The sequence below is a fragment of the Antedon mediterranea genome, chromosome 6, assembly GCF_964355755.1.
Source record: "Antedon mediterranea chromosome 6, ecAntMedi1.1, whole genome shotgun sequence".
NCBI classification, from domain to species: Eukaryota; Metazoa; Echinodermata; class Crinoidea; order Comatulida; family Antedonidae; genus Antedon; species Antedon mediterranea.
This window is the reverse complement of record NC_092675.1, coordinates 28,785,222-28,808,543: the sequence shown is the minus strand read 5'-3', so window position 1 is coordinate 28,808,543 and position 23,322 is coordinate 28,785,222. Positions and strand designations below refer to the sequence as shown.

At 29.3% G+C, this 23,322-nt stretch overlaps 1 protein-coding gene across 9 annotated transcripts in view; it reads left to right on the top strand.

Annotated features, from left to right (window-relative positions):
* The window catches only part of LOC140052352 (receptor-type tyrosine-protein phosphatase delta-like), a 101,707-nt gene that overhangs the window by 57,488 nt on the left and 20,897 nt on the right, over positions 1 to 23,322 (top strand). For 3 of the 9 annotated variants that reach the window (XM_072097880.1, XM_072097886.1, XM_072097879.1), the window contains exons 5-15: positions 1,367 to 1,429; positions 4,267 to 4,377; positions 6,437 to 6,703; positions 7,472 to 7,759; positions 8,708 to 9,004; positions 9,529 to 9,819; positions 12,875 to 13,180; positions 14,742 to 14,935; positions 17,683 to 17,733; positions 21,268 to 21,285; positions 23,065 to 23,182. In XM_072097880.1, coding sequence (XP_071953981.1) covers positions 1,367 to 1,429; positions 4,267 to 4,377; positions 6,437 to 6,703; positions 7,472 to 7,759; positions 8,708 to 9,004; positions 9,529 to 9,819; positions 12,875 to 13,180; positions 14,742 to 14,935; positions 17,683 to 17,733; positions 21,268 to 21,285; positions 23,065 to 23,182 — 2,004 coding nt within the window. The remainder of the gene's footprint in view (positions 1 to 1,366; positions 1,430 to 4,266; positions 4,378 to 6,436; positions 6,704 to 7,471; positions 7,760 to 8,707; positions 9,005 to 9,528; positions 9,820 to 12,874; positions 13,181 to 14,741; positions 14,936 to 17,682; positions 17,734 to 21,267; positions 21,286 to 23,064; positions 23,183 to 23,322) is intronic. The other 6 variants (XM_072097883.1, XM_072097881.1, XM_072097885.1 and 3 more) reach the window with 4 other exon arrangements.

Sequence of the window (23,322 nt, the reverse complement as noted above, 5' to 3'; positions counted from 1 at the left end):
GCATTCTGGAATATCTCCATTTTTATCGGGACAGAATTATAATACTAATAGTTTGTTAAAAAAAAATAAAAAAAGATCAGATGTCAAAGTTCAGTTCATGTTCGTTTGGCTATAAAACAATGATTATCTTCTGTGGAACAAAGATCTACCACCAATTCGGTGATTCTTGGAACTTCATTTTTTCTACTTAAAATATTTTAATAAGATGGGATTACGGAATTTAACAAATTCTTTAATAAAGATTACTGTAGTACACTTACTTTGTTTAATGCAGAAGATACAAATTGCATGTGATCTTGCTTGATTGCAATTGGAATATGCTTGTTTCCTAAAACTTGATTAGTTTTAAGGATTTTGTCTCATTTTATACAAGCTATCCTATCTTATCGTTAGTCATGTTATGAAAACAAATCAAGCATGTTTGGAAAAGGCAGTATAATCTTATAAGTATGAATATATATGGTATATTTACCAAAACAATGCCTTCAATATAATTATGGCTATGTATAACTCGCCACACAGTTTTACCATGGAATTTATAGCTCCATGGTTTTACCAAACCAATTTAGAATACCTATACCGAAACCCTTCTGATTTCTTTCTAAATTCATCTGGATGAACCAAGATAAACTGCTTTTTTATGATAATTATTGGATGACAGTGAGTTTTACTTTTAAATTGATTGTGAATCGAAACGAAAAAATGGGGTTTTTACAAAACTTTATATAACCAAATAATTGTTTTGATTTTACCAGATGATTCTTCAACAAATCAGATTCCTAAGTACCTTGACCTGAATGGTACAAACGAATTGAATAACTTGTTTTGGTAGTACCATTACAATTTTATAGCTGAAGCGGCTTTTCAAACCCTTTTTTTTTTTCGTTTTTCAGAATTGTATTTTCAAAAAGCTTAAATAGAAGCTTCTGTCCATGCAATAGTGAAAAAAAAACTTGTTTTCATAATATTACCTTTAATTTATCTTGCATTTATTATGCATTTCTATTAAGATTATACTGCCCCTCTGAGCATAGTGGGTGAATTTTTTAACCCAGATAAGAACAGCGAATGTTGAATGGTCAAATGAAACAAATCATTTGAAATAATTTGATGCTAGTTTATGATGACTGTACGATGTTATGAAATGTACTGTCTACGTTAATGGCGTCCATGTGTAATGTAGAACTATGTTTGCCTATTCTATCCGTTTTTGTTTTTTTTTTATTTTGAAATTCTTTGTTTCTAAGTCTTATCTTTTTCTTACCACACTCTATTTGAAGCGATTTAAAAAAAAGGACAATTTTCTGATTCAGTTTATTTTTTAAATGTATTTTTTTTACACCCATTGTCTATTCAAATCGAGCAGCCAGTATGTCTGCTAACGTCAGTGGCAGCAGCGTTGTTGCCAATTCATCTATAACTGACTCAAGTGAGTGGTAAGACAAGAGTAGGCCTTAAATTTAACAAGAGAAAATGGTGAAACACACTTGCATTTCATTGTATTATTAAATCTGCACCATCTTTCTTTCTGACATTATTTGGCAAACATAACTGAATGCTTTATTAACCCCCCTCTCAATGCATTCGTTCGTTTTTAGTTGTTTTTATGAGGAAGACACTCTTTTCAATCTTTTAATATTTGTGTTATATAATCAATAGTGAGAAAAGTTTCTCTTATATTATACAGTATACCGTAATACTATTTATATATGTACAGTATATTTCATTTAGCTTTGCACTTTGGCTTATTTTTTTGTCAAATTTTAACCGCACCTTTGAAAATTTAGTTTTGTGTTACTTTTATTCTAAATTTCATGGTTCATGGTTTTTACACAATTTATTTGGAATGAGGATCATCTTATATTAAGTTATGGAAATAGTTATTTTGGAAATAAGAAAAAGCATTTTGAAAAATGATGATAGCATGTTTACTTAGGAGAATGATTTTAAAAATTATGTTTTACCTCTCCACCAATTGGTAATTGAATATTCATAAAATGACCTATTAGCTTAGAAAATATTTGAATGTAGATATACAGTGAAAGTTTATCATGTATCTATAAGCAAATTTTGTTTGGAATTAATAATTTATGGTTTTAAGATTGAAGCATTATGTGTGGGTATGTGCATGCGAGGATTGTCGTGTTAGCACGTGTCGATCTATATGATTAAAGATACGTTGGACCATGTGCATGTTTGTGCACTCAGCGTGGGAACGGACGTGTACGTGCGAATTTGTGCGGGTGTACAGTAGTAGGATGTACTAAATTTAGGAATTTGTTTAAATTCAATTTGCGATTATAGATTTATCTGGTTTTGAATAAATTATGGTTTTATAGTTATTTTTCATCTAGATTTTAGTAACTCCATATTATTACAATATCTATACGCCAACTAACTAATAACTTTGCAATTTTCATATTCTAATATCTTCATAACATTTATTTTCTTCTTTTACTAAATCTATTATTCTACTACTATCTATACTTTACTAGAATAATGCATGTTAAAAATCTATGTTGTGTTTTTATATAAATATAACCATGTTGTACAGCGAATCATTTCTGTCCTTTGCAACTACTTGTACTGTATGTTATTGTTATAGATTACTATATTATAGTTTTTATTTTGTTGTAGTTATTTCCATATCTGTTTTTAGATAAATGTATATTTTTCAGTAATTGTATTTGTTTGCTTTTTTATTTTATTTATAACATTTTTCATTTTATTTTCAAAATGTTTCTCAACATATGATATAAAATTGGGTACAGTTAATATGATGATAATTACATTAAATATTAATAGCAATTTTGTAATTTTGTTAATTTTATACAGCAATCTCTTTTTCTCAATCGACTTCTTACGTTTAAATATTCTAAAGTATTAAACTAAGAACTCGCATACGTAATAGCCATGAATAAATCTTACGTAAAAAGTAACAAATTCTGAAGCTTTTTAACCGTGATTAAGTAAGGAATGAATTCAGATGGTTTATTGACCCGACGTCATCGTGTCTAATTTGATCGCATAAATTATGTAAGTCTAGGATGTTCAGCAAGAATGTTAAACACTCCATAAATTAATATTATATTACTGATGATAAAGACAACTTCTAGTTTTATCTATAAACCGGAAAAGTAATGTTAATTCTGAAAATTAATTACTTTAAAATGCTGTAGATTGTTTTCGGTACAATCTTGTCCAATATTTGTCACGTGGACAAGGATTGTGAATGAATTCGCTTTGGTTATCCTTACCAGTTTGTCTGAATATTTAAAAGAAAAGACAAGAAATTTATTTTAATTATTCTCAAATAGAATTTCTAATACAAGTAATTAGTTAAATCAAATAAAATTAGAAAAAAAAAAAAAAAAAAAAAAATGATATTTAATAAAGATACAGAAAATAACTTTTTAATTATAGTTGTACCTTTCAAAATTTAACATAATGTTTTCAATCGTGCGTGTTTACTAAAACATTTTTGGGTTTTGCCTAAGTTGAGGGCAGTATTTAAACAGGTTTTTGTTGATTTTTATATTCATTTTAAATGTTAATACATTGGTTGTTATTTTCTTTTGGTTATTTCTTTTTTTGTCTTACCAGAATATTTTCTTTTTTATTCGGTAATGCATTAACATGTCTTCCTGCCAGTTATCCAATTTTCAATATTAATTTGCATTCACAATATTTATCATTTGTAACCTGTTTATTCTGTCTTATAATTATTGTATAAGTGTTTGTTTTGGATGTTGGAATTACATATGTTGTTGTATTTGAATGCCGGTTGTATTAAGTGAAGCTTCATCTCTTCTTAGCAGTAGGGTAAATTTGTTGGTAGTGATAGCTGACATTTTGTCATCTATAGCATGCGGTTTCGATGAGGAGCAATTTTTTTGGGGACTAATTTTGGCACATTGAGACTGGGAATTCTCTTTTTACAGTTTGATGTAGGCTACATATTTTAGGTAGTAATAAGGTAGATATGGGCTTTATAGTTGCATTGCACGGTAATTAAATTTGTTTATTAGGTAGAGTAGCCTGAGTAGTTGCTGATTAGGTATTCAAGTATAGTAGACAATATCAAAATTTAATATTAAATTTATTAGGCATTCAAACTCATAATTCATGGTTACTCTGGTTTTATCTATGTATTTGTACCGATACTAGATTTCTACATACATAGCATACTTAGGCTTATAACATAGTATATTTATGTTTCTAACTTTTTCTTTCTAATCATTTCACTTTTGACCTTTAACCTTTTAGGTCAGATGCAAATTACCGTGTCAACCTTAGATGATGCGGGTAGTTACGAGTGTTATGCACGTAATTCTGCTGGAACGTTGTTTTCAGAGAAAGCAATGTTGTACATTAGGGGTAAGTTGATGATAAGATTGTCCAGATGTTTGTACGTGGTAATGACCAGTTACTAAGATATTATAAACATACAGAATATTATTGATATAGTACAGTGATAGTACAAGTTAAAACATAAAAACTAGATTTGTTTAAAGTTGTTTTCACATTACTTCTCTAAAGCTCTGTCCACAATATCGAACTTGAAAAAAAACCAAAAATAGTGTGATGTGCCTAAATATGGTAGTGATATGCTTAAATATGGTATTGATATGACATCATCATATCTATATGATCACATCACATTTTTTGTCACATAACGTTTGATAGTATAGACAGAGCTTTAGACCCCTTTCACACATTTCAGAATCACCTTTTTCTGGTTTCTTTATACAAACTTTATGTCCCGCAATTTCCCAAATTAAAAAAAACGATAATGTAACAATATTTAGGTGATTTTGTGTAAGTGTAGAATATCGTTTGACTTTATGTACAGTTAAGTGGTCAGACTGACCAATAGTTGATGTCCTCCTCATTGGACTTCTACTAAGTATTCACATTGTTTTATTGGTTATCCGCAACTTAGTTGCAGGATAACCCATGTGATTGTAAATATCTTTTTTTTCATCTTCTTTGTTATTATTCTTCTTTCTTTCCCGGATTTTTGTGTGTCGCATATCCCCTATTGCTTGTGAACGTAACTTTGTATAACTTTGTCAAAAGATTGACCTGTAGCTGTAGATGTGCAAGAAACTTCGTTATATGACGTTAGAGTCGCGCAGCGTGAGTTACGCGCGATTTTATGAATTTAAATGATTGATCATTGATTATAAACCAAAAGTCATTTTTTATTGATACGTGGTGAAAATTGTTTCACAAGAAGTTACCTGCACACACGCATTTAAAGTTTCAAAATGCGCAAAATTAATTTCTAATCAACTTTCTACGCTGATCATGACATTTTGAGCATGTCAAAAATTCCCACGCGTAAGGTGCGCACGGAGCATGAAAATCATGTTTTCTTCTCTTGAATTATGATTTTACAGCCTTTCCAAGTCATTTTAAAAAAGATTGACATCATTTCAAATTAAAATGATGTCATAGTTGAAAAGTTACAAAATATTGTCAAAATTATGCCTATTTTTAATCTATTGTAGCTCTTCAGGATCGAAGGTGACCCCCAATTTTTTTAACTTATTATGCAAGAAGATAAATTGTAGATATGAATTCATGCAGAATCTTTACCTCTCGGACGTTATGACGTATGGCCACACGAATGTAAAATATAGGATTTTTGTCTCTTTCGTTATTGCTCATCACATTCAACAGAGCGCATCTCGCTTATACGTATTCCATTTCCCCCAAGATTTCAATATTGTCAATCAACTATCTTTCGCAGGAGTTAAAAATATTTTAATTTTTATGACGTCATCATGTCTAAAAATGTAAATAACGTGGGTCACTTATTTTCATCTTTACAGTAAATTTTAATCTGTTATATCTCGTCAGAATAAAAAGTGATAATCATGATTTAAACGTTTTCTGGAAATTAATTGGATTGTAGATACGAATTCATTTAAATATTTTGCCAATCAGATGTTGTGATGTCATCATATGGCCAGTTGAATAACAAAAGTCGTATTTTCATCCCTTGCGTAAAAGTTCATTGCGTTAAACGTGAGCGCATCTCTCTTTTACGTGCCCAGAAATCTTCAAATTTGTAATAATTTAATTATTTAGATAATTATTTTCTAAAATTGTTATATTTATATGTCAATTGGATGACGTCATCGTGTTAATAATTGGATTTAAAAGATGGTCTCGTAATTTCGTCTATACTACACGGTATATAACATATAACAGTGTATTCTGTAATATTCTGTATGCTACAAAATAGGTACATTCAGCACTGTAAACATGTTTAATTCATGACATAGGATGGCATAATATTTGTCGAAGTTCATATAGTTTAAAGTATGTGCATGTTGCCTTTGCGCGGATAACCCGAACTCGTCAAAGTGACTAGTTCAAATCTAGTTCTAACTTTTTTTCGTTGATTGCAACTTTTGTCAAATAATAGAACGGAAGAACCCACCAAGATTCACCATTAAACCCGAAGACAAGGAAATTGCTCCGGGTCAAGACGTTTCCCTGACATGCGTAGCAGTGGGAGCACCCATGCCTGAAGTTAAATGGATGAAGGACAATATCCCTGTAGAGGGAAACGAACCAATTGAAGGAAGAAATGTGTTGACATTGACCAATGTCCTAGAGTCTGGTAACTACACTTGCCTGGCGACAAGTTCTTTAGGCGTTGAGTACGTTATGGCTAGAGTAACCGTCAGAGGTATGACATGTTTTATTTTTATAATTTAATGTGTAAAGAAAAAAATTCAATTAAAATATAATATACCTGACAATATGCGAACACATTGATCAAAAAGTTAATCACATACAACCGGAAGAGAGTCGTGGAAATTAGCGCATGTAACATCTACACAATAATAGTATATTTACCATAATGACTAGTAAAATTTCTTGCCAAAATTTAATTTTAGGGCAAAATTATCCCATCAAAACAAACAAGCTCAAGTTTAATAGTTATTCTTCCCGACGTAATTATATTTCATAAGTGGGTAATTCGGTGAAATCCTTATAACTAAACGGAAAAGGTCATTTAATCTCAAACAGTTGGCAGGCAAGTTGTCTGTCATCTTGGTTATGTATTGGATTTCACCAGCTTTATATATAGCCGCGTTCTTCTTCGCAATTGATACTCGTCAGAGGCTTTCTCCGTCTTAAACTGATCTGTGTAATGACATGTTATCGGGATGTTACACAGGATTTTATGTTGGTATTGTTTTGCCTGAAAAGATAAATAGTTTAATCATTCAAATGTGGAATCGAAATATTGTGATATGCTATCTCTTGCTAGTTATGTTTTTGTTAGATCGGAATTCAATCCAATTATGAAGAAAATTAAATACAAACAAATATGGCAGTACCAACCAAAATTAAAAAACAAAAATGTTTGTCCCCCTTCTTGTTTAATTTCGTCCAAATTTTCTCTTCTGATATCACTGTGTTTTCAACAAATAGTGTTTACTTTTTTTAGCACCACCCAAAGCTCCATCAGCCCCTGTGCCGGAACTTCCAGCCCCAGCAAAATCAGTGACTCTTAGTTGGACCCCAGCAAACCAGGAGCCTGTCAACTCATACATTCTTCAGTATAGGCTAGCCTCATCTGAGAATATGTACACAGAAATCACTGATATACCGGACACTACTTACACAGTGGAAGGTCTACTGCCGTTTTCATCTTATGAGTTTAAGGTAATAGGTGTTAACACGATTGGCATCGGTGAACCAAGTCTACCGGTTAAAGTGATGACTGGAGAGCTAGGTAAGTCGTTATGTTTTTTTACTTCAATACAAGTGTAGTTTTAATCTTCTTTGGTGTAAACTAAAAATGTTTACAATTTTAAAAACTGTTATACCCTACAAAAAATGGAGTAAAATAAACTTAATAATTTATGGCAATTAATTTTTTAAATATTTTAATTTAATTAATAATTGATAGAGAATTAATTTAAATCTGTATTATAATAGCAATTAACTTCAAATTTGTTGCTTTATCTGAATATATCCTCCTATATGCTACAAACAATTTTCATTTGGCTATGTTAGAAAGGTATTTATTGCGAAAAAATGTTATCTTTTCTTCCCCTCTACCGAATGACACGTTGGCTAATTTGTGGACAATCTCTATGTCACAATCAGGGTGTAGAAAGGTCATCATACATTCAGTAACAAATTGGTACACGTACATTGGATGAGTAAACAGTAAAGATTAATAAATACTAGCTCTATGCACAATAAAAATAATGATTGATTGCTGTAGGACAACCTATAGGCTAAAATCATTAACACCCATAAATAATCAGTATGCTATGTATTTTAAATAGAAAATAATGCACTCCTCAGATTACTAGACATTATCGTTTGGTACTTATATTAAAATCAATAAAAATATGAATGTTTAATAATTTACATGCATTATTTATGATTAGATCTTAGATACGCTGAGATATAATGTCTCATCATAAATATGTGATTTTAATATTTATTTTTAAATTGAATTTTTATTGTTACATGTTTATGTCTTGTCATGTTGCATTTTTGTGAGGGTCCCTAATAATCAGCTTCGCCTGGAAGGACCACCCTCCTAAAATAATGTTGAAATAAAATAAATTTATTTACTAAATAAATATAATGTAGTAGGTAAGTTATTGAGATTTATCATTTCTAATAATATTTCAAATGTTATTATAAAATGTCTTTTCGTCTGCAGCACCTGGTTCACCACCAATAAATGTCAAAGTGAGCTTGATCAGTTCCAGTACAATACTTGTCCAGTGGGAAAACCCTGAGATTCCAAACGGACACATAACTGAGTACATGGTGTACTACACCGACACTCCTACAAGTGACCTATTTCTATGGAAGACGTCTATCACTACTAACAGCCAGTTAACCAGTATCCAAGGGTTAAAACCGTTGCAACTGTATTCTGTGAGGGTTGCAGCTAGAACAGAGGTTGGCTATGGGCCGGCATCACCCATCATAAAGATCAAGGTTGAACAGGGCGGTAAGTCTAAACTCTGTCCACACTATCAAACTTTATGTGACAAAATAATGTGATGTGCCCATATATGGACATGATGATGTCATATCACTACCATATTTGGCCATATCACTACCATATGTGGGCATATCACTGCCATATTTGGGCACATCACACTTTTTTTTGTCAAACTAGTTTGATATTGTAGATAGAGCCCTAGGTTCAGGAAGTTTGACCGAAGGACAACAATTTTATAAACAAATTTTGATTTTCCTTGTCAGAGGATAATATTACTACTAATCTATACTGTATGCTTCATCACTGAATTAATATTATGATAATTTCTATGGCGGATTCAGAATTTTAAAATAGAGGTGGGTGTGGGACGGAGGCCTAGGGCCTAAAAATAAAAAAATTTAATAAAATAATGAACCTAATCTGATGTTGTGCATTAACATTCTCAAAATTTAGTGAGGGAGGTCTAGCTTCTCCCTTGATCCACCTACGTGATTATGTATTATATTAAATACGCATTTTTGTCAAATTAGTTCCTGGACAGCCAGTGAATTTTCAAGCTAGTCCAATTAGCCACGATAAAATTGAACTGACATGGGAGGACCCGACCAACTACAACCAAGATAAACTTGTCACAAACTACGAGATCTTTTACAACTCTTCTACTGAGGGTGAGCAACACAAGACCATCTCACCGGGCCAGGGGACACACATCTTGAACAGCCTCACACCATACACTATGTACAACATCTGTTTGGCTGCTCGCAGTGATCGCGGACTGGGACCAAAAACTAGCATCGTGTCTGTAAGGACACAACAGGCAGGTAAGGGACAAAAGAATATAAACATTATAAATTTTGATTTTAATATAATTGTAATTTTTAAAATGATAATGCAGAATTTTTACGTATTCACAATTATAAAAGAAAACTTGGAAAAAAAGCCAAGAAAAACGAAACAAAAAATATATCATAGACATTTATAAAAACATACATTATAATTCTTATTATGTGTGTATAACATAATCATACATGGTTTTTTGATTGAATTATTTCTTTCTTTGAGAGTTAAAAATATCTGAGTATTAAATTTCACCTGTTAATAACTAAATGATCAACACATATTAAGTGGTCTAGACATTTAATACATTGCTTCACAAAAACTATAGCATTTATAACAAATTTTTAAAATCATAAATTCAATAGCAAAATATTCCATAACTCAAAATAATTATGATACTACTATAAATGATGATAAATTCAATTCAAATAAATTATAAAGTATCCATAATAAATTTGCAAGAAAATACCTGAAATTATTATAAAATGTTTAAAAAAAGTTTTTATATGTGATCAACAGATTATATTCTATCAATTTAAAAAATATATAAAATGAATTTGATTTTTTGTAAAATGCTCATTGGATATTAATAACAGTTTAAGTTCAACAATTATTTTTAGTGAATAATTTTTCTAAATAATTAGTATATGTAATAATAGTATTGCCGATATGTATACTAGGGTTTTGCAATGATAGTGTTATAATACATTAACCAATGCTACTTCTACAGGTAGGATTAACTAAATTGCTTATTTTCACAGTTACACTATAAGGTTATTAAAACATAATGGTAAGCTGTTGTGAATTTTTGCGGCATCACATCCGACTATAATAATAATTTCTTTGTGATATAAAACAAAATATCAACAAGGAGGTGTTTTATTTTGTATTTATCATTTCCAAACATTCATTTTTAGCAATCTGATTTAAAGCTTAAATCATATTTTTAAATAACAAAATATAATTATTATACAAATTGGATGTGATGTATAAAAATGTCTTTTTTTTGGTCGGTAAATTATCATATGACAACCTTGATATTTTGAAAAAATTGATAAAATATTTTAAAATTTTAAAGTAAAAAAAATAATAATAAAAAATGCATTCAGCCACATGCCAGTTATTTAGACATTTTATTTGGATTTGGCATTAAAAGAGAAGAGAGTATAAATAATTTGAACTTAAGACATTGTATTTACAGTCCTGGTGCTCATCAATTGAGTCACAGTAAAAAAGAATAATACTGGAATCTTATCGGTTTTCATGACTGATAATTTACAGCCATATCTTAGCAGCTTACCATTGTGTCTTAAGCTCTGTCCACACTATCAAACTTTATGTGACAAAAAAAAATGTGCCCATATATGGACCTGTAACATCACTACCATATTTGGGAACATCCCACCTTTTTTGTCAAACTAGTTTGATAGTGTGAACAGAGCTTTATTACTGGACTCTTAACGTTTGGACGTTTTATGGGTGGTGAAGTGATAGAACAATTATCAACAAGAAACTGGTGTATGTGTATGACTGCATTATGGGATATATCCAAGACCTCTGGTATTTACATTGTATACATACATATAATAAACAATAATTAATAGATGAAAAAAATTAATAGAATATTTGATAAAAAGAAAACAGTATCAAAATGTTACCTTATTATTACTAAATTTACGGTTTAACTTTGGTTTTCAGAAATTAATTTTTTTAAATAAATTCTGTTATTGACTTGCTCTAGGACAAATAAAGACCACATCTTCAGATATTATCCCATTTTCCGGTATAAGCCCATCCTTGGGTATTACCTTATGTGACAAAAAAATGTGATATGCCTATATATGGACATGTGATGTCATATCACTACCATATTTGGGCATATCACAATATTTGGAAACACTTTTTTTGTCAAACTAGTTTGATAGTGTAGACAGAGCTTTTATATTGATCAAAAACTAATTAATGTTAAACATTATTATACATCAATATGATGTTGATTTCACAATGAGCAAGTTACATACAGAATATATTTTTACAATAATAATTTTAAGAAGAAAATAAATGTATGTATACAACATTTACCATAGTCTAACAATAGTTTACCAAATAATAAATTATTCAAAATCTTTCAAACTTCACCTTATAATTTAAAATATTTGAAATAAATTATTTTTTATTCGACATTGGCTATATAAATGTGGAATAATTAATTGCGTATGTAGCGCCAATCAGAACATTTGCGTTATGAACGCAAGTGATTTTCTACAAAGGTTGCCTAATGTCATTTTCACTTGGGCGATAAATTTTGAAAGTTAAATCTAAACATTTTTTGATTGAAAATTGGTGAACTTTGACCGAAAGGAATGATGATAGCACACATGTGCATTGCATCACTTGCAATCCTGACTATACATGCACGACACATTTATCTGAAACATGACGATGGTTTAAAAGAACAGGCACTTGTTTCATTTGTTAAACTGTTTAGATATACCTCAAGGTACTAGATTTTTCTTATAATGTTTGATACAAATAAATGCAGAATTAGCATTTAATTTGATACATAATTGGGTGTGGTAAACACACAACGTCTTGGTACCATAATCACTAAAAATGACAATTGTTCTAATTTGCATTTTTCTGTTCTTTTAAATAAATTGCATAACTATTTGAATGTGTATGAAAAAGAAACTGAACTGAGTTTCTTTTTAACATTTGCATGATCAATTTTGATAATTGACGATGTTACTAACATGACAACAACTTTAATAGTGATAAGTATTAGCTATCACACCACTGACGGATGGACTAACAAAAATTATTTTTATGTATGTATTTATTATATTGACATATATTTCATGTTTAATGTATAAAGCATGATCTAATGCAAATCTGTAAGATTTTATTTAACTCCATTCCTTCATGTTTCAATATTTTTTCTATTTTGTCTTTTATCAACTTTTCCTTTGTATATTCCTGCAAGTTTGGCATGTTAATTTGTCGTCTTATATTCTTGTTGATGTTGTTTTGCACCCGTAGTCCCTGGCGAACCCCCCAGAGACGTCCAAGCATTACCAGTCAGTTCAACCGAGGTCCAAGTCACGTGGAATCCACCCTCGGCCGAATCGCAAAATGGCGTGATCACAGGCTACACGCTGAATTACCGCAAGGCAGAGGGTGACGACCAGTCAATTCAGATGGTAACGTTGAGTAACACGTCACGTAGCCACAGCTTGAGTGGTCTCGACAAATGGACCTTCTACGAAATCTCAGTTTCGGCTCGTACCATTGTAGGCAACGGGCCGGAAACCAATCCGGCACTTCGCGTTCGCACCTTGGAAGCCGGTATGTAACCCCTCGTGTCTAACTCGACCTTTAACCTTTTACCTTTATTTGTGACATGCTTCAATCTTTTCACCAATGACAAGTGAGTTATTTTATATCAGAATGTATCTGTAAGTTGTGAATAACATTTGAATCTCATATTAACATACACTACTGCAAGCATATCAGTCCAAATACAGTATTACATCAGTTATATATTGTAAATAATAAATCATTTATTATATTTTGTTTATATTTAGTAATATTGCATCCATGTATTTAATGTTGCACCCCTTGGCATGCTCTTATTTCCCAAATACGAACCCTCTAAATTTGCATTCCTGTGTAATATTTCTCCCCTGTAAAATTAATCAAATTACAAACCCTGTTATTACACATACTGAAAAAATATAAATACTAACTTCAACAAATAAGTAGTTAAATATTGTAATAAGTTTACTCTTGAATATTCAATTGTACATTTTATATAAACTATAGTAAATGCTTGAAAATGGGAATTAAATAGACCTACAAAAAGTGTTTGCTTGTTGCAAATTTAAATGAGATTTTATTTATATATTCATCAAAGATTTAGAACTCCTAATATTGAATACAAGCATACATACCCAGCCAGTGTGGTTTCCTTCATCCCCACCCACTCCCCTCCTTGGGTGGTATAGTTTAAAACACAATCCTGTCACTTTGAGTATAAATGCATGCAATAACATTTGTATACACAGACAAATGTAAAAAATCTCACTCTTATAATATAGATAAAGACCATATAAATTAAACATTTTCCTTATTTAAACTCGATAACTTACTGTGGATTTTATTTTCCTTATAATCTTTTCCTAACTTGTGTTTTGCAGTTCAAAAATTGTGAATGAAAGTATTTCACCAATCACCAAATTTAAAATCTGCTATTCCTTATAATTTACTTCCTCCCTCACTATCATACACTGCATTTGAACTTGCGTACAGGTCAAAGGGCATGGCTTTATAGCATGATTGACAATTGTCTGCTTGTAACTATGCGTGCACAGAATTTGTATCAGGTTTAATAATTTATTAAAGAGTTTAAAAAAATTATGCACCATGCATGTGAATTTGATCCGCATGCATTTTTTTCACAATACAAAGAAGCTCGGATCCAGCGTTTGCCTCCATCTTCCCATAGGGCATTTTCTCCTTTTCATCTTAGTTGAAATTCCATCGCTTATATATGATTATTGTGTTTATGTATGTTAGGCATCGATTTTTTATTATTAAATTGATGTTATCGTATTATGAAATAATGGTTAATTTTTTTTATTCTACTTATGTTTGAATATTGATATAGGAATTATTTTTACATGATTAATTTACAATTTTTACATCAAAACATGTTTATATATATATATATATTTTTTAAATGCTAAAATATGTTACTTCATTCAAATATAACAAAATAAGGAAATACTACTATTATTCAGTAGTTAATAATGTGCAATCCTAAACATCATCTTATCATATTTTTAGCATGTGCTTATGTTTTTATTACATTTAATAATCTTCATCATCTTGGGGTTTGTTCGTTTAGTTCCTGGTGCGCCACGAAAAGTTATGGTTGAAGCGGTGAACTCAACAGCAATCCGCATTTCATGGGAACCACCTCGGGAGGATGAGATGCATGGAATTATCCACGGATATCAGATTCACTGTTATCCCATTGATGATGACACCAACAACAGACTGGAGGATATCATCAAAGACTTTATGTATCCAGAACAGACAGTGAGTTTTTGATTTTTAACAATTAGGATAATTAATTGGTTTCAAGCTCTCGAAACTATTTTTAAAAAAAAATTTACCAAATTGATAAAATTCTAAATTCACATTTATCAACTAAATACCATTTTGTTGGTAGTTGAGTTGATAAATGTGTTTATATGTTTAATTGAAATTTTCGTATTGATAATATTAATATTTTTACCAGAATTGCTACATCGTGTTTTTGAGTTTATTTGAGGTCATGGAAATCACAAATACTTATATACATTTAGTCTAATGCATATTCACACATTGGATTAATACATATTCATATATTTGTCTAATGCATATTCATACATACATTCAATTAATAGATATTTATACATTGGATTAATACATATTTATACATTGGATTAATACATATTCATACATTGGATTAATACATATTTATACATTGGATTAATACATATTCATACATTGGATTAATACATATTTATACATTGGATTAATACATATTCATACATTGGATTAATACATATTCATACATTGGATTAATACATATTCATGCATTGGATTAATACATATTCATGCATTGGATTAATACATATTCATACATTGGATTAATACATATTCATACATTGGATTAATACATATTCATACATTGGATTAATACATATTCATACATTGGATTAATGCATATTCATACATTGGATTAATGCATATTCATACATTGGATTAATGCATATTCATACATTGGATTAATACATATTCATACATTGGATTAATACATATTCATACATTGGATTAATACATATTCATACATTGGATTAATACATATTCATGCATTGGATTAATACATATTCATACATTGGATTAATGCATATTCATACATTGGATTAATACATATTCATGCATTGAATTAATACATATTCATACATTGGATTAATACATATTCATGCATTGGATTAATACATATTCATACATTGGATTAATACATATTCATACATTGGATTAATACATATTCATACATTGGATTAATACATATTCATGCATTGGATTAATACATATTCATGCATTGGATTAATACATATTCATGCATTGGATTAATACATATTCATACATTGGATTAATACATATTCATACATTGGATTAATGCATATTCATACATTGGATTAATGCATATTCATACATTGGATTAATGCATATTCATACATTGGATTAATACATATTCATACATTGGATTAATACATATTCATGCATTGGATTAATACATATTCATGCATTGGATTAATACATATTCATACATTGGATTAATACATATTCATACATTGGATTAATACATATTCATTCATTTGTACTTATTCATACATTTCTGTTATTCTGACCATTCAATCTTCTACAAGCATAGGTCACTACATTCATTAACATCACTCTTTAAATTTCAACTTTTAAAGGTTACAATATGATGATGTGTTTAACCATATAATTATTATTATTAAATGCATGTTCTCACTCTTACTAAAATATTAATAACAATATAACATTTAAAAAAAAACAATGTATTTTTACAGTATAATTAATTCTCTATTATTAAATTTAAAATGAAATGATCCAAACAGTAAATTAGGTTGGCTTGTTTTTATTGTTATATTTTGTTGTATGTTTATTGTTTGTCTCCAAACTCCAATAAAATTAACGAGTTATTGAAAATAACTATTTAAAAATATAAAGATATTTTTCAAGTAAATTTCCAAAAATAATTAAAAAAGATTTTAATACAATGTACCTTCTTTTATTTTAACAGTTAGAGCAACTTAATGCTCATGTCCACGTCTGTATGTTATATTAAATGTCAATCTATGTTGAATTTAACCTCTTAAATATTCATGATTAGTAAATTACTACTTATTGAATATTCATGAATCTACTCCTAAGATGCATGAATATTCAATAGAACACTAACCAATCATCTTCATAAGCTGATTCATCTTTTGCTCCTAAAATAATTATCTGCATGACTTCTGAACATTCATGACTTTGTTAATGTCCGTCTGATGACATAACTCATGGCCTTATTACCATATTCATTATATGATTACCATATTCATGATTGATTATTACCATATTCATGATTGATTATCATATTCATGACCCATTCAATTATAATTAACCTATCATTATGGAGACATGTCCATTTGTTAACTGATTTATCAATCAGCATTCTCGTCTTCCATGTCATTTCATAAAATGTTGCATTAGTTATTACTCAGGCAGTCCTCACATTTGAAATTTTGAGTATCAAAAATTCTTGACTGCATGTAAAACATGTGTTATTATCAAATTCACTTTTTTAACGTAAAATTTTAAAATTAATTTTCCAAGAAATTTGCAATGTTGCTGAAATTAAATTTATATCAAAATTCAAATGTGGAAACTACCTGTGATTGCTTTTGGTTGACATAACTTGTTTCATCCAGTTTTTGTTTTTAATTTGGAAAAAAAAACCCTAACGTGTGCCCTGCTCTTTAATCTTGTCCACATTCTGCCACCCTGTTCTGTTTGCCATCCCAATTTTACTGACCCCACCCTGCCACCACTTTATGTTAAACCTCTTTAATACGTTTTGTTTTTTTCCCTTTACCGCCTTCCCGGTTTTCCTAACCTTCATGTTCCCATAACTTTTACCGACCCCTCGTTCCATCACCTCCCGATCAATTGTATAAGTTTGCATGAATTCTTTGTACTTACCCGTTTACTTTTTCCCTCAACTGAACAATACCAAACTACATGAGATCCAAAGTAACAATCCAATCTATCTCAAGGTGTGTAATATGGTTGACAGGTAGTATATTTTATATCCGCAACCGGTGTTTTGTCAAAATGGCTTCTTTTTAATTTTTTATTTAACTATTATATATTTGTACACAATATACTCACCACTGCTAAGGTAGAACTTCCTCCACTTGTCCTGTGTATGCCTGCTCTCCGATCTTAGATTGGTATTTTAATGTTTTGTTCTTACTAAAAAAGAAAAGATAAATAATTAATAAACAATGAACAATTGAGTTGTTTTAATCGTGCATGCAACACGTGACACATGGATGTTAGCTTTAGCTAGCAACTTTGCTTCCAAAATGCTCTTAAGGGTTCCTTCATGCACTCACTACTTTAAGTTTTAGGTGTTTTTAGTTTGAGACCCAACAAAAAGGTCAGACACGAGCAGGGACACATTATGGAAGCCATATTTATAAGCCGATATAAATGTTACAATTGACATTTGACAACAATTTAATAAAACAAGTGTGTGCATACTTTATAAGTAACAGAGAATAGAAATACTCTATTAATAATGCATAGTTTGAAACAAATTCAACCAAGTAGTTTTTAATTTTCGAATAATGTTATGCAAATGAGAAAATAAAATGAATATAAAGCTGTGGAACCTTCCATCTTTTACAGTCCTATTAATTATATATAATTATGATATTGAATTTTTCAAATCATGGAGGAAGATTGCATAAATTATAGAGTTCTAATTATCATAAATACATCTTGAGACATAATTAAAATGGGAAATTATAGTAGAAAATCAAAATAGTAATATTATATTAAATTGTTCAGATATTTATTTCCCTGCTTAATTAAACTAACCATATTGATCATCTCATCCCAAGCTTACGTTAGTACTAACATCTCAATTGCATCATTTCCTATCACATTTAACCTTTAACCTTTCCATTATGTGTATAGTAATGTTAATCTCCTAGCCTTTTCAGGACAGTCTTTTAAGTGTTTAAAACGTGTGTATGTCGTCTACGGTTTTAGTTGAAACTCGTCGGATAACAATATTATACACACTATGTGCGTGTTGTTTGACGTTAGTTGGTCCAATTATTTATGTTGACTGTGACAAACTTAATGTCAATGTTCTCCTCAAATTGTATGTTATTATTATTATTTTAGGTTATGTATTGAAATTTACTTCTTAATTAGTCTTTTTGTTTTTTTTTAAGTGTTCACAAATTAGTGATTGTGTTTATGTGTGTTGACTAGCTTTTTAAAGCTTTAATGCCCATATTATGATATTTTTATCCTAATCTTCTAACATTAATATTCAATAAAGACGCTAATGCTTTAGTTATATAATATAATTTTAACTATTCCTTAAACTTAATTTCCTCTATGTGGTTATGTAACTGTATTATATACACCTTTCTGTCTATGGATGTTATTTTGTATTGTGTATGTGTAAATATATTATTATTATTTACATTATATATTCATGTGTGTTAATTATATATACATTATATATTTATTATCTTTTGATTATATTATATCAATAATTCTTTTGTATTTAAGACATAGTTTTATTAAGAATTACTTTCTATAAGAATAAGAATACTTTAGTTGCAACATGTAGCAAACTATATTTATTTTTTAAATTAGTAATTCATCACAACATTCAAAATCAATAGCCATGGAAGTAATACATTGTTAACAGAAAAAATTAGGTTATGTAATCAGGTTTGCAGCAGACTATGATACAGTATTACAGCAGGTATTCTAAAATTAGTCCAGAAGCATAACAACTGAAATGCCGACACACTTCGGTTATTTTTTTTTTTTTTTTTTTAATGTTATATCGCAAACTCTGAATTTGTTTGTTTTTGCCATGCAAATATTTCGATATTTATTATCATTAGAATATAAATCCAAAGGCAAATTACTGAAAAAAAATGACAATGTTGTGGGTATCAGTGGCTGGATCTCAATGGAGATACAAAAATAAAAAGCGAAAAGCTAAATCAAAATGATAAAGTAAACAGCCAGAAAAATTAGCAGAGCTTTATTATCATTAGAATATAGTTATTAAAATAATATAAAATGATAAAAAAAGAATGTTTATTAGTTCAAGCATGGTTGGCATTTAACTCAATTGCATACATTCTGAAAGTGACAAAGTCGTTTATGAAAAATATGATTTACATTAATTATTTATATTATTGGAATGTCATTTTTTAGTACAGTTTAAGTACAGTAAGTAATAACAGTTGTTTTCTATTACAAGATGTGATAATATTATTCATTATAAACCAAATTTTGCTAATTTATTTATTTTTATTTGAGATATCTCCTAGATATTCTCTCTTTTATAGTTTGTGGTTTACAATTACAGTTAAAGATATTCCATGACTTATCACAAAATATGTGTCTGCCTTGTATTGTCATAGAATTTAATTTGTTGGTAATGATATTTTTTATTTAATAATATTTAATACATGATACTTGATAGGCAAATTCTGTATAGTGATGTGAAAGTTTTAATTAATAATTGACGAGTGACTTAATTAATTAGACTCAATTATGACATTGGCCTTTAGCATTCCCAGCATGCTTTTCTATATTATAAATTATCTAATGAATATTCATGAATTCACACACTGGGGAATTCTACTCATTTCTGATTGGTTGCTTGCGTCTAAAATATATTTTTTTTAATAAATTAGTTTAATCTTTTTTGGTACTCTGGTCAATATCTGCTATTTTCTCTAATTGCATTTTAGCAGCTTTGAATTTTCTATTCAAAATTATTTTTCTATTTTAAAATTTAAAAATTAAGCATCGGCTTTTCTTGGAATTTAGTAAGCTTATGATCACAGTTGTATTGCATGTACGGACACGTTGACTTCAAACACAAATACACTCACAAACATTTTTACACTTCAGGTTTTTCATTAAGGAATATAAACTATTTAAAATTAATTTTTTTTAAATCTTTTTAATTTTTATCTGACACTAAGGTATTGTTCAATTTTTTATTTGATGTATGTCACATGACAATGCTAGATTTAGGGTGGTTTTAACTTTTTTTGTTGAATGTTCTGTAAAATACTCACTACAGTTATTTATTATTTGTATTATCTGTTGTATTATTTATTTTTGATTGTACTAGTATTTTAGACCATGATTTTATTTCATTTAAAGTAATTTAAGTGAGAGTTATATTTATATACACAGGAAGTAGTGTAGTTAATGTATATACTATACTATATATAATGATATGTGTAGTTATTATATATAATTATTAATTAATACAAATAACAATATTTGGTACAATAGCTATTTGATTCTTATTTAACTTTTGATTACTTTGGGATTGACATACTAATTTTTTATTTATTTATTGGTATTTATTGATAATATTGTTGTGCTTGCAATGACTAGCTAGTTATTTATTTTTGTTTCTTTTTTAACTATAATTTTCTTCCCCTATGCATTTTTCTAACTTGCTTGGTTGTTTTTTTTTTCTCATCTTTTTCCTGTGTGCTTCATCATCGACCTGACACTATCACTAGAAGGATCAACTTCAACAGGTACTGGTAACAAACCCTTGCTATTATTTTCATCAAAATACCCTCCCTAAAACTTACCTTGCTCAGCAAGTAAAAAGGATTATAAGGTTATTTTAATCATTTTAACAACATAAAAACATGTATATTGAGTGTGCCAAGGCGTGGCAGATGGTCGGAGGACCGCAGTTGACATAAGGCGTGCCAAATCCACACTTTCAAAGCTTACAAAAATAAACATGAATCAATATAAATTACCTTAATATAAAATCCTACTTAAAAATATTAGTTTTGAAAGCAAATATAATAATATTTATATAATGGTGATAGAAACTCATTCTTAAAACTAATTCTTACTTAAATACAACTATTTTTCTTTCATATCTATCTGCTTGGTGGCAGAATTCTAAACATTCACTTAAAAATAAAATAGAAAAATAGATTATTCTTTATTTTGTATATAATATATGTATAATATTTGTATTTATTTAGGAATTATTTATGAAACATAATAAGCATTTTGTTTTGCAATTTTGTTTTGTATGTAATATGTTAAATGTTTCAATTGCGTTATCACTAACAAATAATATTTTTTTAGCATGATTTTGAAATAATTAAAATAAATCAAAATATTTGCAGGGTGTAAAACAAATTAAATTATTGGAAAGAATACACAAGTACTTACTAAAGCTCTGTTCACACTATCAAACTAGTTTGACAAAAAAAGTGGGATGTGCCCAAATATGGTAGTGATGCCCAAATATAGTAGTGATGTGATATCATCATGTCCACAATGGGCACACCACATTTTGTTGTCACATAAAGTTTAATAGTGTAGACAGAGCTTTAGTAAGTCATGGCAATAATATTATCCATCAGGAACACGAGTTATGTTAGTATGTTTACAAAACTATTGATGACAAAAAATGCTATTTTAAGTTCTAAAGAATATTTTCATACTCATTCGATCTACCTCTGTATGGGTTGAACCATTATTCATTACCTTTATCTATAGGAAAATGGCCCAAGTACAATTATTTACAATAAAATAAACTGTCAAACAAATAACTTTGATCGCGGCAAGCGGATGCTTACTGATCTACAAATGCGCAAGGCTTGAATCTCACAATAATCTCGTAACCACCTGTTACAAAATGAAATCTTTATTATTTTATTTACATTTTTTTTATTGTAAATTTTTGTTTTCCTTTCCCTTTTGAATTCAATATCAATATGTAAACATCCATAAAAAACCAAAAACAATTGTTTTTGTTAATGTCATTCAAACACTTCACCATGTACAATGTGTTGAGATGAACTAAGACATCTTAATTTCGTTCATTCACAAGTTTATTCTAAGTTATTGTAGTCATTCATAAATTACTCTGAATGGAATTAAGTTATCAGAGATAGGGATGATAAGGAAGGGTGATACGACAGGTAGCTAATTACCTCAGAGAGTACATCACACTGCAAAGCTCAACATCAAATTGCCTGTGTAATAGCTGTCATTGAAGCATCTCTAATTCTACTCACATGAGGTTTTTTTTTTTCGCTGTAGCCTATTTATTATGAATGACTTGTCGTTAATGCATAGCAGGCTGTATGCTATGATCTGATTCATATCATTAACATCAGTGACGCGTGTATTGAAATTCTGACTTAATAATCTGTCGTTAAATATTAACATCCTAGCGTGTAGAATCGCTGATGAAATGCTTTACCATCTTATATGTAAATTGAAAATGAGTATTTAGTAAAGATTTAATGTTTGATAAACAAGTTTGTTTTTATTTGTTGTAGGTTGTCATTATCATTGGGTTGCTACCTAACACATTGTATGAAGTTGAAATAGCAGCATACACCTCCAAGGGTGATGGCGAAAGGACAAAAACAAAGTCTGTTAGGACACTTGGAGCAGGTAATTAATTAAGGAAATAAAATACAAATTCTTATATTTTATATTAATTGAAAGATTTATTCAATAACTTGAGACTGACCAGAAACTTTTAATAAATTTTTGTTTTGATGTTTTTGTAAACAGTATTTATATATATTATT